At 52.0% G+C, this 21,561-nt stretch overlaps 2 protein-coding genes across 3 annotated transcripts; both read left to right on the forward strand.

Annotated features, from left to right (window-relative positions):
* Positions 1-450: 450 nt before the first annotated feature.
* On the forward strand, positions 451-17,044 carry SEPTIN5 (septin 5). 2 transcript variants are annotated; one of them, XM_050906952.1, is made up of 11 exons: positions 451-540; positions 5,660-5,756; positions 6,286-6,372; positions 6,944-7,067; positions 7,235-7,369; positions 8,047-8,164; positions 8,487-8,588; positions 9,513-9,609; positions 10,970-11,105; positions 13,022-13,124; positions 13,463-17,044. In XM_050906952.1, exons 1-11 carry the CDS (start codon positions 451-453, stop codon positions 13,517-13,519), a joined length of 1,146 nt encoding a protein of 381 aa, XP_050762909.1. In that variant the 3' UTR covers positions 13,520-17,044. The 2 variants fall into 2 exon arrangements, with proteins under 2 accessions (XP_050762909.1, XP_050762910.1); XM_050906953.1 differs by lacking the exons at positions 451-540; positions 6,286-6,372 and having other exon boundaries at positions 5,738-5,756.
* Positions 17,045-18,757: 1,713 nt separating this feature from the next.
* GP1BB (glycoprotein Ib platelet subunit beta) lies at positions 18,758-21,250 on the forward strand. Its single transcript, XM_050906775.1, has 2 exons — positions 18,758-18,818; positions 19,542-21,250. The coding sequence occupies exon 2, from the start codon at positions 19,713-19,715 to the stop codon at positions 20,325-20,327; it is 615 nt and encodes a 204-aa protein (XP_050762732.1). The 5' UTR covers positions 18,758-18,818; positions 19,542-19,712; the 3' UTR covers positions 20,328-21,250.
* Positions 21,251-21,561: the final 311 nt, after the last annotated feature.

Below are 21,561 nucleotides of genomic sequence, written 5' to 3' on the forward strand. Positions count from 1 at the left end.
CAGCAAACCTTTGTCTCAGCTGCGTCAGTCAGGATATCTAAGAAATCCTCCAGCCCATCTGACAAAAGGAGTCAGACTCATGGCTGGGACAGCATCTGGTATGTGCACAACCTCTCCGCGGGACACTAGCAGAGCAAGAGACTGGCCTGTGGCCGCGGTGGCTTTTGTCCTGTCCTTGCTGGCAGGCTCCTCCTGCAGCACAGGCAGAGGCAGGAAATCCCGGGCAGCTGCCATGGGAGCCCGCTCGCCTGTCCTCACTTCTCCTCGCTTCTCCTCGCCTCTCCGCCTCGCCGGGCCGCCGCGCCAAGGCGAGCTGAGCCAGCCCTGCGTGTGTGTGCATGCGTAGGCGGGGGGGCTGCCGCATGGATTTAGTGAAGGCTGGGAGGGAACACATGGGTTGGGTTTTTTTTTCTTGGCCCGCGGTGGCTGTCCGTCCTGCCGGCCGCAGTTATGGATTCAATCATTATTCAGGAGCGGTTAGTGGAGCGGCTGCTTTCTCCCCGGACGCAGGCACAGCGAAGCCACCCGGCCAAGCTGAAGGTACGGGGATGTATTTATAGCACTGTGCAAGCCAGGGAGCAGCAGGGACAGGAGGGGGGAGGATGGTGCCTGAGAAGACGTGTGCAGCACAAGATGAGACCTCTGAGGAGCAGAGAAGCGGAAGGACGCTGGTAAGGGAGAGATGGCGGGGACAGAAAGGAGGGGAGCAGCCCCCGTGGGAGCAGGGCTGAGGGGCGCGTTGGACAGCTGGGAGATGTGCGACATATTTTTGTGTGGTTATTTGATGCAGTGATTCCCTGTCTGAATGGTGTGTGTGTGCTTGGGGGGGCTCAGTGCAGGACTTAGTGCTGCGTGTGTGCCCAAACGCAGTCTGGTTTGTGTTATCATGTTAATGCTGTGCTTTGCTAGCCAGTTTTCCTTCTGCTGCAGCAAATGCTGGTGGGCGAGTGGTTTTGCTGATACTCCCATGCTCAGTCCCAGGCCCAAGGCAGCAGATGTACGCAGGAAATGCCCCGGGGGCTGTTTGTGTTACAAATTTATGCAGCTTTCTGGCAATGAAAGGAAGCGAAGGGTCTGCCTCTCCTCTGGGACTGGGCTGTGCTGGTTCGTGCAGACACGGATGTGGCGGCCGTGCCTGGCCAGAGGGGAACGGCTGGAGGAAGGGCCGCCCGGGAGGGAGCTGGACAGCTAGCACTGCAGGCTGTAACACCAAGAGGGCCCCCCTGAAGAAGTGGAGGCAGGGGCACCAGGATCCCAGTACAAGCTCCATCATTTCTGGGGTTTGCTCCAGACCTGGGGTAGGGGCTATTCTTCAAATTTTCTGTGGTCCCATGGTGCTTAATTTTAGCCCTTTTGAATATACCCAGCAAGGTCCCATTTATCCCCAGGCTGAATGGTGAAGTCACATGAGATCTGCATTGGTTTAAAAAGCACATCCACCGGAGAGGTGAGGAGGGAATTGGGAAGGACAGGAGCGATGGAGGCCGTGCTGTGTACCCTGCCTTGGAGGTACAGACAGCCCTGCAGACACCTCCGTACCGAGGACAGCTGCTCCTCTGTGCAACAGATCCTGAATGTTTCTGTCCCTGACAGGAACAAGACTTGAACCCACTAGTGCTTTGTTCCTGGGCTTGAACTGCCAGGGAGCCTTGGCCACCTTGGCTGGGTCGTGGAGGATGTGAGGATGCGGCGTGTTGCTGTGATGTCTGGTGAACCAGCGAGCGTGTGCCGAGGGAGAGTACAGACGTGTTTTGCTTGGCCTGGTGTGCTTTGGTTTGTAACAGGGCCCCAAAGGTCAGCCACATCTCTTGGTGGCCTCCGCTGCGGTGCGTGGGGCACGCTCCCAGGCATGTGGGAGCAGGACGCCAGCGGGAACAAAGGCAGCACGTGGAGGAGGCGTTGGGGAGAGGGGCTACTCGTGCCAGAGTGCCGCTGGCTCGGCTGGCTGGGGCCCTTTCCCAACAGCTGGGGCTGGTGAGGGAAGCGCGATGCAGCGACCGGCTGTCCCGGCTTGTGTCAGCTTGATGGGAGCTGGCTTGTGAGGGTCAGGAGCATGCAGAGGGGGCTGTGATGTCTCCAGGAACTCCCTCAGTCCAAGTCTCCCATCTAATTAAGGGATTTTAGCTTTTCACAACCCAGAAAGCCACCTGCCTCCTTCAGTAGCCCTCCCAGCCCTCTGTGCACCCTTCAGCGCTCTCCATCCCGTGCATAGTTGCTCTGCAGATAGCATCCATGTTGGGTCCTAACGAAGATGGTGAGTGGTGTAGAGCTTTAGGCAAAGCAGATACCAGGCTCAGGAAGCTACTTGGGCTCCTTAAGTGCGATGTTGATGTTGGCACACTAGCAGAGACGGTGGCACATGCCTGTCGCAGTGCCCGAAGGTGGCTGGGATGGAAGCACACGTTGGGTGTCTCAAAGCCAAGATGAGGAACCATGGGTCTAGGCTGGCTGTGGTGCAGGGACCACGCTGTTGTTCCTGAGAGAAGGCGGTTAGAAGAAGGAGATCCCTCCCCACAATTTCCCCTGCATCTCTTGCCTTCACCCTTGGCAGACACCGGCTCCCAGCAGGGCTCTGCGGTGCATCCATGGCTGTCAGAGGAAGGCATGGCTGGGGACAGGGCTTTTCCCCTTGCAACTCTGGCTGCCTCCCACTGCGAGGAAAACTCTTCTCTTGGTATTGCGCTCAGCACTGACGTTCCTTACTGCAAGGGAAATGACTGCATGAGTTATGGGTAAAGGGCAGTCTCCTGCACCAGCCGGGATTTGCTCATTTCAAATGTTGTGATTCCACTGAGCTATGGGGAGGTAACCAGAGGTACAGTAAATCCATGCTTTCTTGGTTGGGCTGAACAGAAACAAGAGATCAGGTTCAGCCAGTTACACTTGGCTGAAGTAAGCGGAGTTGCACCAGAGCGCAGCTCCCCGGTGTCTCCATTGTCAGCCCGTAGTCATCTAGCTTAAAAAACAAAAAAAATGAGAGAAGCACACCCCGAGCCTCAGCTATGGTTTTATTAGTACGTTACTAGTACTATTTCACATGTCAAGTCACTGGAGACAGCAGGTGATCATTGTCTTTCCAAAGTCTGGTAAAGCTCGGGGCAGGTCTCTTCCTGCTCCAACCCAAAGCTTGGCTGTATGAGAAGCGCAAAGGGAAGGATGTTGTACATTTGTGCTGCTTGCTGAGCAACACTGGTCCTTGCGCTGTGAGGTGCGGGCTGTTAGGTGTGCACTTTGGTTGTGTTCATGGATGTGTTTCACCAGGAAGCAAAGCAGCTGGGAGGCAGCCCTGGCACCGAGGGACACAGGCTGGAAGCAGCCTTTTTTCCCTTGTTTTCTTGATCTTGCCATTATCACACTACTCACCCTGCTTTGCACACCTCGTGTTTACCCTTTGCTGAGCCTTTTGGGTGGCAGTTCGCAGTGTCCCCCAGGCAGGCATTGCTTTGCCGTGTGCAACTCATCAGAGCTGCCATCACTTTTCACCCTGGGGTCTCGCTGCTGCTTGCTGGACTGCTGCTTTGGGATGTCACTGCCTTTTAGCTCAGCCATTAGAACTGCCAGTGGAGTGCTTTGGGCACTGTCCAATTCTCCCCACTTCTCCAATTTCATTTGCTCTGTCTCTTCCTGCCTGAAACAGCATTGCTTCAGCCACGTTAGCAAGGGGGTGAGGTGAGCGGGACCAGAGCCCACAGTTACTCTGTCTGTCAGGGCTAAAGTGACCAAGTCTGAGACCCAAACCAAACCTAAATTTCTAGAAGGCAGTGACCACGCTAAAGAACAGAGTACTTGGGCCACAATGGCCATCAGCCATGTCTGTACTGTCTGAGTGGGCAGCTCCAGAGCAGCCATAAATTGGGAGGAGGAGACTCTGTGTCCTCCCTGCTGTATGTCCCCACTGGGTCTTTGCAGTCTGCCTGGCTGAGGATGCTTGAGGATGCTCACACGTGTGGACATGCAGCCAGAGGCTGTAGAGGCCTGCTTGGGAGCTGCGTTGCTCACTTGCAGTATGGAAATAGGTGTGAGTCAGCATTGCCCTAAGCTCGACACACTGGATTGTAATTTGTGTTTCCTTGAGAGTGTACCCCAGGAATGGAGATAGTTAAACTTAGGAACAGAGGTCTTCTCTGCTGTACCTGGAGAACCAGTGCCAGAGAGCTGCAGGGTGAGGACAGCCGTATGCTTGAAGGCATCCATGGCTGGGTGGGAGCTGGGGCTGGTTTTGAGGAACTCCTGGCTCCATGGATTTGCCTGTGGTGTGAATCCCAGGGGTCTGTTTATTTTAAGTGATGTTGAAAAGCGGAGTCTATGATGTCTCTAGCTCAGGCATTTATGAATGGCTGCTTCCCCTTGGGCCTAGCTTGGAAAGCACGTGAGAAGGGAGGTGTTTGCCAGGGTCCGTGCCCACCCTCCCTCTGCGATGGGGTCTGGGGAGGGGAATGCGCTGCCGTGGGAGTGCGGGCCATGAAAGACCAGGGCTGCTTAGGTGGAGGCTAGATGGATGGAGCGGCTGGGCTGTGTGGCCCACAGTTACCCACAGCCACCCGAGCTGTGAGCACCAGACTGTGTGCTGAGCCCAGCCTGAGGGCAGTACCTGGAGCAGGTCTGTGAATCCCGTAGATGAGCTGTGTTTGCCTTTCGGGATGTACCCTGCACGAGCAGGGTGTGTGCCCCTGGGACACAGCACAGGCTGCATATTCACTTCTGGCTGTGGGATGCATGCCGTGTGCTTGTGAAACACACCATTGGTCATGTCACTCCTTGCATGCAGTTAGTGCGCTTGTACAGAACATGTGCCATGCTTGTGGGGTGGCTGCAGCTTTTATACTGTAAGAGAGCGCTCAGTGACGGGGGGCTGCGTCTGGGGGGTGGTTAGGCAGTAGGTAACACTCCAGTAATACCATATGTAATACCCTCACCAAAAGCATCTCACCTGTGTTACCAATCTTTCCGCATCTTCTCACTTCCCATGCTCCTTGAACTTCTGTCTCTTCAGAAATAACACTAGAGATTATTCAGGATTTCCTCTTACTCATCCAGGAGTGGCTGTGACACAGCAAGAAATAATCCCCTCTCAGGTCAAGCAGGAGTCAAGCCACCGTGCCTTCCTCTAGACACGACTCAGGGCACCACAAGCCCTGGGGTGCTAATTATGGAGAGCTCTCCGTCATGTACCGCACGCACCTCTGGAGGGAGAGATGTAGAAATGACTCTGAAAGACCTGGGGAGAGGTGATGTTTGGTGAGCCTGCTGTGAAAGGAGCCTGCGACTGTGCAGGAGAAGCAAAGAGTTAGGAAGGTTGTGTGTCAGGAGCAGCCCCAGATGTGCTCTCTGGCGGGAACGGCAGGATGTGCCTTTTCACTTGTGCTCTCCGTGCTGGGAGGCTGACGTGAACTGCTGTGTTGGGTGGTGAGAGCAGCCGAGCAGGGCTGGGGCTGGGAGGAGGTGGCCCTCTGTGCCCACCTGCGGGAAGGGCAGAAGTCTCTGAGCCTAGAGGAGGTGGGTGCCCTGCCCCGAACTGCTGCCAGGGTAGGGACCGACCTCTCCTCCAAACCTTGGCTCTGCCTCAGGGGCTTTTTGAGTCCAACTCCCTGTCGCTGTGTGAGCTCGAGCAGGAGGGGTGGCACACCCTGACCTGCTCCCATCCACCTCTGCCCTGCAGGACCATGAGAAGCAGTACGTGGGCTTTGCCACTCTGCCGAACCAGGTCCACCGGAAATCCGTGAAGAAGGGTTTCGACTTCACCCTGATGGTCGCAGGTGAGACTGCCCATGGATGGAGGTGGCTGGGCCACATGGTGGGTGCGTGGAGGGGATCAGCTCTCCTCTCTTCCCTTAGGTACTCTCTTAGCGCCTGGATCCTCCTCTTGCTCTGTTCTGGTCCTTGTCTCAGACCTTGCTTTGCTCCCCAGCCTGTGTTGCAGTCAGACAGTTCCCCCGGAGGATTGGGCCCCTCCTGACCACTCGTAATCCACTCGAGCAAGCTTCTCCTCCAGCAGAGTGGCTGGTCTGGGTAGTGAAGGCAGGGCCAGCCATGGACCAAGGGAAAGGAAGGAGAGGGAGGATGGAGGAGCTGGGAGATCACATTTGTACAAGGATTGAGACATCTTGCAGCAAAAGTCCTCCCACTGCTGGAAAAATGTAATGCCAATGAACAGCTTCTGACAGCTCGTCTCTCTCACTTCCTCTGGCTCAGGATTCAAAGCCTTGTTCAGAGTTTCATTTGTAAGTCAATTAGTGGGTCATGTTGCTTGCTTTTCCCTCCTCCCCTTTGCGCTCTGTCAATTAGGAGAGTCGGGTCTGGGCAAATCCACGCTGGTGAATAGCTTGTTCCTGACAGACCTCTACAAAGACAGAAAGCTCCTCAATGCAGAGGGTAAGTTGGGGACAAAGCGGGGTGAATGATTCTTGTGCCTGCAGATCTAGACTGTCCTAAGGACTAGCACTTTGGTTCCTTGCTTCAGCAGCAGTTACAGGCTTGGCTGGATCCCAGCCCTGTTGTCTGTTGCTCTGCTCTCCTTTGCTGGCTGCAGAGGCACTAGTATTTGAGCAAAAAGGGTTTGGCTGTAGGGCTCTTCTGTCCTACGAAGGGAAGACGAGGCTGCAGAGCAGCACTAGCCCTTTGCGTTGAGATGTTGAGATTTGTCTTTCGTTCTTGGGTGCTGGAGTGTGGTAGGGATTCCCCTTCCCAAGTGACTGGACAATATGTTCAGAACATCTGGGCTACAAGCACTTCAGAGGTTTGTGTATCTTCTCAGAGTCTGTCTGCCTGCTGCTGGCCTCCCACAGTACCACTCCCTTGAGGCTCCTTAGAGGATGATCAGGGTTTTTTGAAACCCATGTTACTCCCTGTGCTCAGTGATAAGGAGGGAGCCGGCTTGTTGTGGGTGTGAGTGGGAATCCTCAGCGTTACTGCCCGGCTTTAACTCACGTATTCCTGTTCAAAGAGAGAATCAACCAGACAGTGGAGATCGTCAAGCACACGGTGGACATTGAGGAGAAGGGTGTCAAGCTGAAGCTGACCATAGTGGACACACCAGGCTTTGGAGATGCTGTTAACAACACTGAGTGGTGAGCAGGCCACCGCTGCCTTCCTCCTAGTCCTTGGCCACGTCTGTTTTCTGTGGGTTCTTCACAGGAAGGGGGTCTGGCAGCAGGAAGGGGATGATGCTGCCTTATAGTCCCTAGGAGACACTGTCCTGTTAAACACATGATTTTGACTGAATTGCCCTTCCCAGCTGGAAGCCCATCACCGATTACATCGACCAGCAGTTTGAACAGTATTTCCGTGATGAGAGTGGCCTGAACCGGAAGAACATCCAGGACAACCGAGTACATTGCTGCCTCTACTTCATCTCACCCTTCGGGCATGGGTGAGAGCCCCCACTCCAGGGCTGGGGTGTGACTCAGTCCAGGGGAAGACCCTTGTGCCCCAGGATTGCCCTATAGCAGCTTGTACATTGGCAGGGCTGTTGGCACAGCAGAAGAGCCGTCTGGATGCTCTCTCTTGGCTGAGCATCACACCACCTCCCTCCCCCTCGCTGGCACGACAGACTGCCTGTGATCAGGCAGAGCAGATCTCCTTCAGGCCGTACAGCCTGTTTCGGAAATCAGGAGAAATAATGCCGCACAGAGTTGCGTCTTCCTATCTAGCTAAGCCGGACTGATGGGTAGGAGAGGGAGTTTTAAGCTGCCTTCAGTCCCTGCCCCTTGCTGGCTCGTATGCTAGCCTAGCCTGGAGCAGCTGGAAGGGCCGTGTTGGCTGCCTGCGGCAGAGGGCAGCTGGAGGGAGGCCCCGGGCTGTGGCCTGGGCAGTATTTGGCCTGCAAGGGAGCAAATACCCAGCCTGTGTCTGTGTGAGACATTCAGCAGCTAAAATCTGAGACAGCTTTCCTGAAGATACAACCTAGCTGAGGGCTCTCCCAGTGCTGCCACAGGCTCTTGTGACAGTGCTGTCCTTTTCCCTTTGTGCTGGGTGGATGGGAGAAGCTGGAGGGGGAGCTGCCCAGTGTGTCCTTACTAACCATGTCCCTCCTCGTCCCTGCTGTAGGCTGAGGCCTGTGGATGTTGAGTTCATGAAGGCTCTGCATGAGAAGGTCAACATTGTGCCCCTGATTGCTAAAGCTGACTGCCTGATCCCCTCTGAGATCCGGAAGCTAAAAGAGAGGGTGAGATGCTCTTTCTCTACAGGGATATACCTGATGTGGTGGGAGGGATGGGCTGAGGAGGGAGGGGAGATATATATATATACACACGCTATATACATATATATGTATACAGACACACAGTACCTGCAAATCTAATTGCAGCAGTGCTCTGCTGTGAGAAGGGAAGTGGTGTCTCCAGAGAGGCCAGCTCTAGAAGAAACATAAAATCCTTTTGCCATCTGTAGGCTATAACAAACCCATGGCAGCACAAACAGGGAGTAAACCCAGCATTTCTGTATTGTTCAGTGTTTTGTCCTTTTGTTTTTGTCTTACACGGACACAGATCCGGGAAGAGATTGACAAATTTGGCATTAAAGTGTACCAGTTTCCTGAGTGTGACTCTGATGAAGATGAGGACTTCAAGCAGCAAGACAGAGAGCTGAAGGTAAGGAGCCTGCTCAGCAGCGGACTGGGAAGTCAGGCTCACGAGTATGTTGGTTGCTCCAGAAGGAGCTAGAGCTGCCCTATGTGTGCCAAAGGCCTGTGCTACTGATACCCGGGGACAGCATACATTGGCTCACATGGTAGATGGCCTGGAGAAGGTGCTGATAGCCTTGCTGGTGCCATGAAGTCAAGTGTGGCATGAAGACATGGCACTTCTGCTCTCCCATCAGGCAGTGTCAGTCTTTCCTCAGTCTACCCCAGCCTGTATGTTTAAGGTGAAGGCTGGGTTGTACAGCATTTGTAAGCACCTACTTCTGAGAGATGCTATCAGCAAGGAAGAGCAATTTATGAGTGATAGGGCACCACTGTGACACATTAGTTGCATGGGGGGAGACAACATGATCATACAGGCCTGTCTGGAGGCCCCAGCAACCCAGGCCTGACCCTCTCCCAAGCTGAGCTAGCCCTGTGTGTGCATGCAGTATAGCCCTGTTTCTCCTGTCAGAGAGGTGCTATGGGCTTTGACCCCCTTCTGAGCAGAGGGGAGCACAGCCTGTACATCCCTACCTGGACAAGCTCTTGGCCTACATTGTCCCACTTGCTTGGTGTCCCAGCCTCTCTGCTCTGGCTTCCTTGTAGAGCTTCCCCTCAAAGAAGGGATGCAGGCACCTGCAGAGACACAGCTTCCCTCAGGACACCTGAGAAGGTCAGGCTGGGAATTAGGCTGCCTGCAGATCCCAGTGCCTTAGGCTTTTCTCTGCCACTGGGTTGGGGTGTCCTGTGCTGTGGCATGTGTGGATGTCCCTGTGCCTTTCCTACCAGCACCTTCCTCCTCCTGTTCCACTCCGCCTGAGCTTGGCCCTTGGAGGAGGGATCCGTGGGCAGCCCCAGGCTAAGCTGGGCTCAGCAACGCCTCTCATTCCAGGAGAGTGCTCCCTTTGCCGTCATTGGCAGTAACACTGTGGTGGAGGCGAAAGGCCAGCGAGTCCGTGGACGGCTCTACCCCTGGGGCATTGTGGAAGGTAAGCGTGGTGCCTGGGAGCCAGCACTGTCAGTGAGGGGCAGGCAGGGATGGGGGAAGGACAGGCAGGCACTTGCAACAGGGGTGACAGGGGAGAGCTCACCTCTGCACAGCCGTGACTGACTCTGCCGCCTTTGGCACATGGCGGGGGACAAGGTAGGGTAGAGACAGACGCACTGGGACCAACTCGGGAGGTCTGTTACTGAGGGTGTAGCAATCACCCTGCCTCTGAAGCCATGACAGACTGAAGAAGAGAGGCTCCAGTGTGAATGCAGGAATGTCTGGGCTTTAATGCACTAGGATATGGCTTCTTATTAAGGGGGGAGGCTGGGCATTGCCAGCTTAGCTTGTGGGGAGAAGCCATTGCCCTCACCAAACTGAATCATAAACTCTCCTGCACTCCTTCCTTTGCTGCCGCTCCTGTATGTGCTGGAGTTGCCAGGCTGGAGGCTGTGCTGATGCACAATGTGTTTGGCTCTAGCTTTCTTCCTTTCTAAAGGGAGAAATTTCATAAAGCCCGTAGGCAGAATAACCCTGGAATGGCTTTTGCTGCTATTGCTGACTCCCCCATGCTGGTGCATTGCTTTAAGATCTTGCGGCTTTAGATCCAAAAAGCTTGTGTGTGCACTTGTGGGCTGGTGCTGGCTGCTTGGGCTGCCCAGCTGCTGGCTCTGCTCTCTCGCTGGCTCTGGAGGAGGCTGTGCCTATCGGGGTGCTGGCATTTGGCAGTGGGATCAACTTTGTGAAACCCTGGGCCTGACACAGCCGGCTTCCCCCAGCCCTGCAGAGAGGTGAACGGAGATCACCATGGCAGGCACACAGCTACTGAGCACAACGCTTCCCTGCAGAGTCCCGCAGCGGTGCCTGGAGCCTGGCTCCCCATGGTGACAGCAGCTCTTTCAGCTCTCCAGACCGTTGCCTGCTCATGGCTTTGTGCCTCAGGGGCTGATTTTGCCTACCGGGGCCTTTCAATCAGTCCTAAATTCTGAGGAGAGAGCAGTTTGCCTCCAGCACTGGCTGCGCTTACTGTGGTTGTAACAATGACATCCCAAGTACCTGGTAGCAGCATCCTCTTTCAGGGCTCTGCTGTACGTGCTTAATTAATCCTCTTACCCAGAAAAAGCCCTGGGAACACAGTGACTTCAGCAGTCTGGCCTCAGCGTCGAGAAGCGCAGAGCATCATCCAGGCCAGGGCCAGGGGGAGACCCCCAGGCAGTGGTGGGGGAGAGTGGGGGGAGGATGAAGAAGGAGCCCTGGGGGGAGTTTTAGTCCAGCATGGGTGCTGGGAGGTGAGAAGGGGCTCCCTGGAGAGGGCTGGTGAAGTGTGACATCCAAGCACTCTCATGTTGTTGCTTCCTCAGTGGAAAACCAGGCACACTGCGACTTTGTGAAGCTGCGGAACATGCTGATCCGGACACACATGCACGACCTGAAGGATGTCACTTGTGATGTCCACTATGAGAACTACCGAGCTCAGTGCATCCAGCAAATGACCAGGTGGGTCCCCACCACTTCAACTGGAGGTGGCAGGGGTGTCTCACTCTCTGCGGAGCTGAGGTTGCTCTCAGAATGGCTCGTCGGTCAGGAGGCTGTGGGTCTGCTGGGGACATGCTGGGCTGCAGCCTGGGGAATGGCACTGGAAAGTGAAATAATAAATCCAAGCGTGTCTCCCACAGCCTGAACCCATGGTGGGGGATGCTTCTGAGAATCCATGTTCCTGTCTGAGGATTCCCTGTGCAGATCTTGGGAAATAGGCCTGGAGATTCTTTTGAAGAGCTGTTCCTAGCACTGGGTGAAATACATCCAGCCTAATGAAACAGGGGATAAACCATCTCTCTGGTGGGTGATAGCTGCGTGCATTGGCAAAGTGGAAGGCATTCTGCAGTTCTGTCCAAATGACAGCATGACCCTTGGGATGCTGCTGTTTCTCAGACAACAGAGCCCAGGCAATTAGCAAGACTCTTAACACATCTCCAAAGATTTCTCTGCATTGTCTTCCCGTTGCATTTGATTCTCTGTGGTTTTAGTCACAATGATCAGAAAGTAGAAGAGAGAACACTTACGGACTTCTCACTTAAAACCTCTTTTTTTCCTTCTCCCTTCCATGACTGAGATACTGGTGACAAATTTTAGGTTTAAGTAGGTCTTGGCTCATCTGTTGTAAACCGTCCCCTTCACTTGCTGCCTGAACTGGCCAGGTAGCTCTGTGCTGCCACGTTGCAGAGCAGAAATGACTGCGCTTCACCAAGGAATAGTCCTGCATGTGTGCAAACGTGCAGGTTGGCACATTCTGTTCACACACAGTGTATCTCAGTACTTCTGCATAGCAGATGAGCCTGTCTTTTTCAACAGTGAGAATACGGAGTCCCAAAATAACTATGTTAAATGCTAGAGATCTGTGAGAAGTGTCACAGCTGCTATTTAGGTAGGCTATGTGTCTATTAAAAGAAGAGCATGATGAAAAGGCAGTTGCTCAGCTTAAGAAAAGCTTAAATTTGGTACCATTTCTCACGCCATGGCTAGTTCCTTGCCAGTGAACCAGTCTCGTAAAACCGGAGCGTGGCCATTTCTAGCAGTGGGATAAGGGTCCTTCTCTAGAGAGACGTCTTAGGAGGAGATCCCAAGCTCCAGGGCTGGAATTGACTTAATAATGAGCCAACGGTGACTCCAAGTGGTGAACGCCTGCAAGTGGCATCCTGAATTCCCAGTTTCAGCCCAGGCATCTTTGGCCACTACCACCCCCTCCTCACCTACTGAGAGCTCCTCTGACTTTTGGAAGAAAGTCACCTCCTTCCTCTGTCCCCTGCCTGCACTCGTGTGCATCCCCAGCCCTCATCGCGATGCTGCTGTGCCGTGCCTGTTGTGTGTCGTGCCTCCCACCTCCTGAATGTGAGGGCAGACTTTGTTACCAGACTTGCAGCAATTAAACTGCTCCCCTGGTTTTATCTTCCTGGGAAAAAAAAGGACCATGGTGAGCATGTGGTGCCTTAGGGATGCTGATAGTTTGTGTTGATGCTGTATGTGTAGGCACATGTACAGATGAGCCAAAGGAGACCAGATAAATTGTCTGTAAATGTCTCTGCTGAGCTTGCCAATGCAGTTACAAAAGGTGATCAGAAACATCAGCCCTTTCTGTGTTTGCTCTCAGTGTAAGCCTGGTTTGGATTTTCTCTGTTAGCTACCCACAAGCTTCTATTTTGAAAACTTTTATTGACTGTGGTCTCATTCTGCATCTGAGTGCATCCCACACCTCTGGGCTAGATTGCCCCACAGCCCTTCCGCCTGGCTGGGTGCATGGTGCCATGTTGCTGGCAGGTCTGCCATCGTGAGTGACAGCCATCACATGGTGACACCAAAGCCAACCAGCCTGAACCACGACTGACTGCGTTTCTCCCGTCTCTCCATCTCTCTAGCAAGCTGACTCAGGACAACAGGATAGAAAGCCCGATTCCTATCCTGCCTCTCCCAACACCGGACACTGAGACAGAGAAGCTGATCAAAATGAAGGATGAGGAGGTGAGACCCATTTCTGCTTGGGCCTCCTTGGTGTTGGAGCTGGAATCTGAGGAGTTTCTCCAGGATTGCCCCATAGAGGCTGTCCTGGGGCTTCCCACTCCTGCCTCCCACCATCATGGGCTCCAGGTGTGGAGGACAGGGTGTGAAAGCTGTGGCTTCCTCTGTCAGGGAAACGTGGCTTCATTCCACCCCAGATACAGATGCCTCTGTGCTCAGGCAGGAGTTAATACTCTCTGAGGGATCCCTTTGTCAGCTTCAAGGGACTGCCCCCAGTGCAGATCACCAGCTCCCAGACACAACAGATCCCTTCTTGACTCTCTCTTCTCTGTCTCATGCAGTTACGGCGGATGCAAGAGATGCTGCAGAAGATGCAGCAGCAGATGCAGGATCAGTGAGAGGCAGGTACTCGGAGGGCAGAGGGAATCCCCCAGTGACCGTCTGAGGCCTGGCAAGAGCTGGGATGTTTAGAAGAGGTTTCCCGTTGTATAGAGACTTGTGGGCAAGAGCTGTACCCGCACCCTCTAATTTATTAGCAGCAATGCTGGCTTTGCGGTCAGTTGGATTGTGGAGGAGGCTGTTCACTTAACAGTTTACTGATGTGTATTTCTTTTTTAATAGTTATTCTTTCTTTTCTTTTTTCTTTTTTTTTTAAAAGAAAATAGCCTGGGAAGTCTCTAAGGCATACTAAAAAAGAAAAAAAGAAAAGAAAAAGATGTCCCTTTCCCATGTACTAATCCCTTGTTTGGGAATGCTCTGGTATTTAAAGTCCTGGTTTCTCTGGTGTACGAACTTGAAGACTATCTGTGTCAATGCACGTAAATGTTTACTTCCAGCTGAGGTGCTGTGCCCCACTCCCCGTTCCCCTTGTCTGGGGCCAGCACAAGCATTGTAAAGGCAGCCGTACCCTCCTGTGAGTTTGACCTGCACTGCTCGGGCTCCTCAGCCTGGGGCCAGCTCTGGCCCAGAGAGCTGGGGCTGGAGGTTTCTCTGTGCACTGACCTGTTCAGGCGTCCTGATGGTTGCCTGCTTTCCTGCCCTGGTTTTTCTGGGTTTTTTGTTTAGTTGGTTGGTTTTGTTTTTCCTATCAAGAAACTCCAGGATCTTTGCACTGAGCAGCAAGGGACTGAGTCTCTCGAGGTCAGTTAGAAGAAAACATCTTCTACTGCTCTCAGTTATGTCTTTCTGGCAGAGAGGATGACTTGTTGACTATTGCCTGCAAGGAGGAGATGATGGGAGTGAACACCTTCCCAGCCATGGTTTCCTCCCACAGCAGGTTGGAGGTATTGGTAGAGGAACCCCAGGGCCCTGCAGTAGCTGGGTAAGGGTATCTCATGGTTTAGCTCTGGTCATCCACCTACAGTGTGTCTCCAGTGTCTGCTCTGAAAAGCACCATGGCAGCCAGAGTGCTTGGCTGGGACTGCTTTGGAGGGGGTAGAAATCCTAGGGCTGAAATCCAACCCCAAATGCAGAGCTGTGCCCTACCCCCAGGCGTTGCGGTCCCACAAGCGCATTGCTGGCTCTGAGCTTCTCCTGGAGAAATGGGCAGTTTTTGTAGGCTTATACCAGGGATCTGCAAGCTGCGGTCTTGGGTCAGCGTGGCAGGTGCAGGAGTGTCACTGCGTGGGGCTGAGTGCAGCCCAGCAGACTTGGCACTTGCTCCCCTGCCCTTTCCCTGGGACTGAGCCCTTCTCCCCCTCTCCAGTCCAAGGCTCTTTCTGTCTCAGTGCTGGGAAGGCTGGTGGATCTGCTGGGCAGAGATAAGAGCACTCTTTGGACAGCAGCTTCTGTCCTGTTCTTGCTTCCTGCAGTATTTTTAACTTTAGTCCAGGCAGAGCAGAGCGCCGGAGTGTGATGTGCCTGACAGGGCAGGCCTCACCAGCAACACTGCTGCGCTCACAGGGAATCAGGGCTGTTGGAGGGAGAGACACTTAGCTCTTCCCTCCAACTCCAGGGAGTGCTGCCATGGGCTGGGCCCTTCTGCTCCTCTGGCTCCCAGCCCAATTCCTCTGTCCCCTTTCCCCTTTTGTATCTGCTCCTCCATCTCTGGCTCTCCCCAGTAGATCTCCCTGGTAGGAAGCACAGTGTTGGCCAGGAATAGCCAGGCCCTAAATTCCGTTATTAGGTGCTGCGTTTGTCTGATTCCTCCATGGGGCTTTAGAGTCCTGATCAGGGCTTGTCCAGGTGGTGAGTAGGTTGGCTGGTTCCAGTTATTCACTGTACAGAGGCTCTGCTTAGCCAGGACGTGGGCTCTGGGGGCAGGGGAGAGACCCTGACACAGTGTTGAAGGACAAAGCGAGGGTGGAAGCCCCTTGGCAGAAATGTGCAAGCTGGGCAAGAGCAGTGTCCAACAATGGTTTTTTTTTCTTTCATTCTTCCCTATATTGGGCTCATAAGTGACAGTGGCAGTGCCAGCCTAGGAGAGGGGAAGGGTTCAATTTGTCTTCAGTAACATGCAGGACCAAGGTGCTTAAGGAGGAAATAGAACCTTTCTTTGTGCGATGTGCTTACCTGAGCAGTGGAGCAGCCTGAAAGAGGAGCTTCCTCTAGGTTTTCTGGAGCTGGTTTGCTGCTGTCTGAAGCAGCAGAACTGCTGAGTTCTCAGCTTTATCCATGCTAGCATAACGGGAAACACCTTGCAGTACCTGTCCTGTCTTTTCTTGCACTAATCTTGTCTGTGAGGAGGATGTTCTGTTGCAAATGAGCCCTGTCCAGCTGGAGATATTCCTCTTTTGAACAGATTCATTCCTACAAGATAAAGGAGACATAGAGGAGCTGACAGCTTTTACCCTGGGCTGCGGGGGGAAGTGCTATGTGCTGGTGAGAGCACAGGGTGCACTGGTCACAGGCAGGCAGGATTGTTGAGGCTGAATCTGTCCCTGTCCCTCTCGGTGAGGAAGTCTCCATCAGCTCAGTGCACATGGCTCCTCCATCAAGTTGATAGTCACAAGTCTGTTCTCTACAGAGAGCTGAAGCGTTCGGCTAGCAGCTGGCAAAGATGGCTCAAGTTGCACTTAGAAAAAAATGCACAGGAGTGAGGCACCAGAGATGGCTTCTACCGAGGGGCAGTGGTGCCACTGAAATCACGTCTCCGTGTAGGAGGTTCCCTGCCCAGAGCACCAGAGTTTGGGGGCTGCCTGGAAGGGGACTAGAGACTGACTTTGAGGGGCATCAGGGATTCAGACTCTGGCCTGGAAGGTGGCATCTGTTTATTAAAGGAGGAATGTTTTGTACTGCTGCACTGAGCTGCACAGTAGGCGGAGAAGAGGCTCCTGAACAAATGTAGCTTGGCTCTGGCAGTGAGAAGTGTGGATAGGAAAGTAATTTAACACCTCCCCTCATGCAACCCTCCACAGCCTTATATGCGACCCCTGCACCCCCAGGCACATTCCCATGCCTCTGCCAAGCTTTGCCCTGCTGAGTGAGTTGCTGCAGGGGTGGTGTCCCACTCCGCAGAGCTGTCCCAGGCTGCAGCTGGGGCTGTCAGTACAACATCTCGGACCTTGTGCCTGACTGGGGAGGGAGCCGTGGCATGAACTCCTTATGTGCCGCTGCTGTGCTGGTCCTGCCTGTGCAGTCCTTGCTGCCTCCCTGCATGCTTCCCCCCAGAGAAGGAGGGGGTCCCACTCTTTGTGCTCTGCGATGGCGTTCTCTGCTCCTCCTCACAAACCCCGCCGTGCTTTAACGCTGGCTTGCTCTTGCCATGCGACTTCCTCACCCCCCACTCAATTCCTAGGCTCTTTGTTTCCTGTCCATCTGTTGGGTTATTATAATATATATTTTTTTGTAAATTTCTGTTTGAACATTTTGTCATTGTGAACAAAGAAAAATGAAACCTTTTAAAACATACCCATTTTATTAAATGATTATTGTTATTATTATTAATAATGTTTACTACCTGAATTGATCAGTGAAATAAATACATTCAAAAAACCAACCTCTTTCTGTTTAATTTTCAGTCCCCTTGAGCAGCATTGGTGATACATTATGGGCAGGAGAGAGCAAAACTGACGCTGTTTCTCCTTTTATCTAACTCTGTCAGAGCAGGCTCCAGGCAGGGCTTCCTGCATGGGTTTTCTGGCCTGTTTATGTCAGAAGCTAGACAAGATGATCTTGAAGTTCTATCTTTAAGCTTCCCCTAGGAGCGGTGTCTAAATAGGCAATGGGCAGCTGGGCAGGATCCAGTCCCAGGAAATCCGTTTTGTTAGTAGCCAAAGGAGCATCGCTGAGTCTGTGCTGCATGCAGAGCCAGAATGGGTCTGGCTGTAGATCAGCTCCGTGCCACACCTGGCCTGAACACCTGCCTGTGAATAAATGTAGCACCAAATGCATGAGACAAAGTAAGTTTGCTGAGCAAACTTAGCCTGTGGTAGTCAAGCTGCTCCCAAGTGGAAAGCAGGCCCTGCAGGAAAAACTGGGTTCGTTTGTTAGCCTAAGATCTCTTTCCCACTCTGCCTGCCTGCCACAGTGAAACAACTGGAATGATCTGCTTCAACTTACTAGAAATTTAAAGCTGAATTGTTTTGTTTAGAGCATCAGAGATTTTCCCTTGGTTAGGGCCGAATTCTGCTGTTACACCCTAAATTCTCTTAACATCAGTACATTCAGGGCGTTCATCATTTCTGCTCTGTACAATGTGCACAGTACAAGGTAATGGAGAGTTGGGCCCAATGGAGCAACAGTTTTGCAATGCAATTCTGGTGGCCTTATCCTAAGGAGCATAGCCAATGCTTAGAGTGAGGCTGATGGCAGAAAAATGTGTGTGAAGGTGTGATGGCCTTGAGAAGACAAGATTCTTGACCCTTGGGCTTATCTATTCAAGTATTTGTGTAATGCAACTTCTGAATAAAGGATGTGGTCAGTCTTTCTCAGTAACTGCAAGCTGCACTTGTAGAGAGCTGCCAACTCACTTGGCTATCAAAAGAGCAGTCCCTCGGAGCACTATCTTTCCCAGTCTGTCGTCCTTCCCATGAATCTAACTAGTTTACTTTGATGTAGACAGTGAAACGCCAAGAGTTATATTTTACCCCTATAACAATCATGAGAGGATGCAAGTGCCTGGAGGATCTTTCTCCTTGGCTCAACTATTGGCACCAGTATGGTCATTGGAAGTCAATTTCTTTCAGCAGATCTTCCACTCCTCATTAGGAGTAGATTTGTGTCACTGCTTCAAGGGAAACCTCAGGGTCAGCACACTGCAAAGTGCTAGGTCTCACCGTTCTGCCAAATATAGTCTTCCTGATGAGATGGGAAACCAAAGGCCACTGTGCTCAGGGAGTGTGGTACAAACCAGTAATGTCACTTTCCAGGTTGAAATGCATTTTAAGTTACTGCTTTGCAATTGAGACTTTGCAATTTTTCTGTTGGACTGAGCATGTGGGCCCAGAATCACAGTTATCAGTACTGTCAGCATCTCTCCCAACAAACGTGTTCTTGCGAGCAGTGTCAGCTCCCATTTCTTGGAAGACTTGCTCAGTGAAGCCTCAGCTTCCGGTGACATGCACCAAACTTGCAGGAAGGCCTCATGTGGGAGGTGTCCCTAGGATGAGCCTGACCCTTATCTTGCCAGCCAGCTGCAAGGGGATTATCCGGGAGCTCAGCTATGCAGCTGCAAACACTCTTGCGCTGGCCGGACTGCGTTAAGACCTTCCTCTTGTGTTGTAAAGCCAGCAAGAAAGCAAGGATTGAACTACTCTGGTAAGTCAAAAAAGCTACCTTCTGTTCTTTTTTTTTTCTTTTAATTTGGTTGACAGATTGCACAGAAAAGCACTGCCTTGTTGCAGGTATGTGTAGTTGTTTTCCTAAAGAAGTTATAGCAGCTCATATGTTCAGCAGTGGCATGAGACTGCAATGCAAAGACAGCTCATTGACCCATGTCTCCCAGCATGGTCACAGCTCCAGAAGGAGATCATTCACCTGCTGATTATTCACCTGCTGGAGCAATGTCTAGCGTGGACAACTCCACTGACCTCCACCCTCGGTGGTCAGCACCCTCTCTGCTGGCCAAGGACTGTTTTATCACTTCTTTTCAAAACTGGAAAGGCTATTTTTTACTTGTGGTAACAATAAATTTATTTCTGAATCTCCTCTTGCAGTTTGCATGAACAAAGCTTTGCTTACAGATGTAATTCAGAGCTATGATAAGGCATGAGCAGTTTCATATTCTAATTTTTGATTCTTTGACATAAATTTTCTTGGCTACCCTAGTAATGCGCCTCCAGTAATGCTGAAAATACAAGCAGCTCTTGTACGCTTCTGAGGACTAGTGAAAATGAATTTGATGGCTGCAGCTAAGCCTCCCAGTAGCAATCTGTTCATTTCCCACCTCAAATCCAGGGTAGGAAGACCAGGAACATTCCCTCTCCTGTAATGAAAGGCCAAGAATTTGCACACCACCTCTTTTAACTCTGTTCTTTTCAGAGCTCTCACATCTCCTGTGAAGGACACCAAATTCATGCAACTTTAGAAACTCATCATCAGAACAAACCAACGAAAGGCCTGGGCTGTGGTGACAGTCCTAGAGTGTGTAGTGTCTGCTTGCCTGGTCTCCACCTCATCCAGTCTCACCAGGGGAGCGTTTGCAAGGTGAAGATGAACAGTGGAATTCTCTTCTTGTCCCTCCTTGGCTTCCTCCCACTTGGTATACCCACATGCCCTGTGCCATGCAGGTGTGCCACCAACATTATTGACTGCACATCAAAAGGCCTAACTGTAGCAAAACTACCAGTTGCTTTCCGCCCCTCAGCTGAAATTATCCACCTTGGTTACAACAAGCTCACCTCTATTCCCAGTGGGCTCTTTGACAACCTGAAGAGCCTGCAGGTAGTCTACCTGCAGGGCAACCCGTGGGAATGCAACTGTGAGATCCTCTACTTGCGCTCCTGGCTCCAGTGGCAGCAGAACCGGACCTTATACAGGGATGTGAGATGCACCTCCCCAGCTCACCTGCAGGACCGAATCATTGCCTATCTGACAGAAGATGAAATCATCTCCACATGCCAGTACTGGTACTGCAATCTGGCTCTCCTCTCTCAGCTCTGTCTCGTCATCCTCCTTTTCCTCCAGGGTATCTTGGTTATCTTCATCATTGTCTACCTGCAGAAATTTCGGAGAATGACCGCTGAAGCCCGGAGCACCACCCGAGATCTACACCAGAATGTAGACACCTGGGTATCTTCTTCAAGAAGCCCCTACAACAGTGATTAACATCACAAGACTGAAGACCCTCCTCCCCCTTGAGTGATGCTGTGCCAAGGTCATGTGGTTTGTGACATCCAGAGGGGACAATTCAGTGCAGCATCTAATCCTGACTGCAGTCCAAAGCAGGTCTTGAACTGATCAGACACTTGCTGTATTTCCAAAGACCTGATCTTGTGTTTTTTAATGCTTTAAACTCTTTAGTTGTTTGTTTTTTTTTTTTTTCTTTAAACTCTTTGATTGCTTTGCTGAGCTGGGAGTGGTTCTGGTTTGGTAGACTAAGGAAATCATAAGCTGCAGCAGCCAGAACTGACTCAAACTGCTCATAAGCTCGTAGGGGCTACGGTGCTTGATCCCTGCTGTGCTAGAGTATTTCAGCCATACTTTCGACGATGCTTCTGGTTGCATTGGGTCAGGTGAGGACAGAGGTGGACAGTAAATAGTTAAGGTACTGGACTCGGACAATGGAGAAATACAGTTTCTTTAGTGCTACCACAGATTGCCTTAGTAACTTTGGACAAATGACTTAGTCTTCTCCTGCCTCAGTTTCCCATCAGTGAAAGGGAAAGGATGTTTCTTCTTGCCTGATGCATCTTTTCCAATGTTGTTCTGGGGGAGAGAAAGAATGTTTAGAAGCCTACCCATTTTACCCTGTCTTCATTCCTTTTATCTACTTACAGTTTTAATACTGACTTTAACATGTACTGAGTCAGACTGGGGCCCTGAATGTTTATGAGAAATTCACCCTGAAGCCAAGAGTTGTTGAGACCAGAGGCTCTTTCTGACTGTGCTTGTACAGCACCTGGCACAAGAGATCTGGTCTTCTTTGGAGCCTCAAACTGCGAAACCCACTAATGTGCCTACTGCTGGTGATGATGTCCCTTAATTATTTTTGGAACAAAGCAAAATTGAAATAAAATAATGATGCATGATGATGTAAATGGCTTATTTTTCCATTCTACACTAGGTATCTTGCACTCTCTCACGCTCCCTGGCAGTTTCTCACACTCCCTTACACTCAAACTTTGTGCCAAGCAGAACATGCATCGAAGGCAGGTGGAGATGTTACCAGAAGCGCACCATAGGGTTTAACTTTGACAGCTACTGGCTTCCACAATGGGCCAGTCTAAATGCGAAGTTTCTTCTAGTTCCACTAAGTTGCTGCTTATTTTTTTGTGATGCGGGCTGGAAAGGAAAGGGTGTTTCTTGGTGCAAGCACACCTGTAGGGTGATGGCCCTGCCG

Source organism: Gymnogyps californianus, chromosome 16 (genome assembly GCF_018139145.2).
Source record: "Gymnogyps californianus isolate 813 chromosome 16, ASM1813914v2, whole genome shotgun sequence".
Lineage (NCBI taxonomy): Eukaryota > Metazoa > Chordata > Aves > Accipitriformes > Cathartidae > Gymnogyps > Gymnogyps californianus.

Bases quoted from the DNA above. Each gene is read 5' to 3' on its own strand.
- SEPTIN5 (XM_050906952.1), top strand. From the start codon at position 451: ATGGATTCAATCATTATTCAGGAGCGGTTAGTGGAGCGGCTGCTTTCT. The intron at 7,370-8,046 runs GTGAGAGCCCCC...TCCCTGCTGTAG, and splicing joins ATCTCACCCTTCGGGCATGG to GCTGAGGCCTGTGGATGTTG. The intron at 8,165-8,486 runs GTGAGATGCTCT...ACACGGACACAG, and splicing joins TCCGGAAGCTAAAAGAGAGG to ATCCGGGAAGAGATTGACAA.
- GP1BB (XM_050906775.1), top strand. From the start codon at position 19,713: ATGAACAGTGGAATTCTCTTCTTGTCCCTCCTTGGCTTCCTCCCACTT.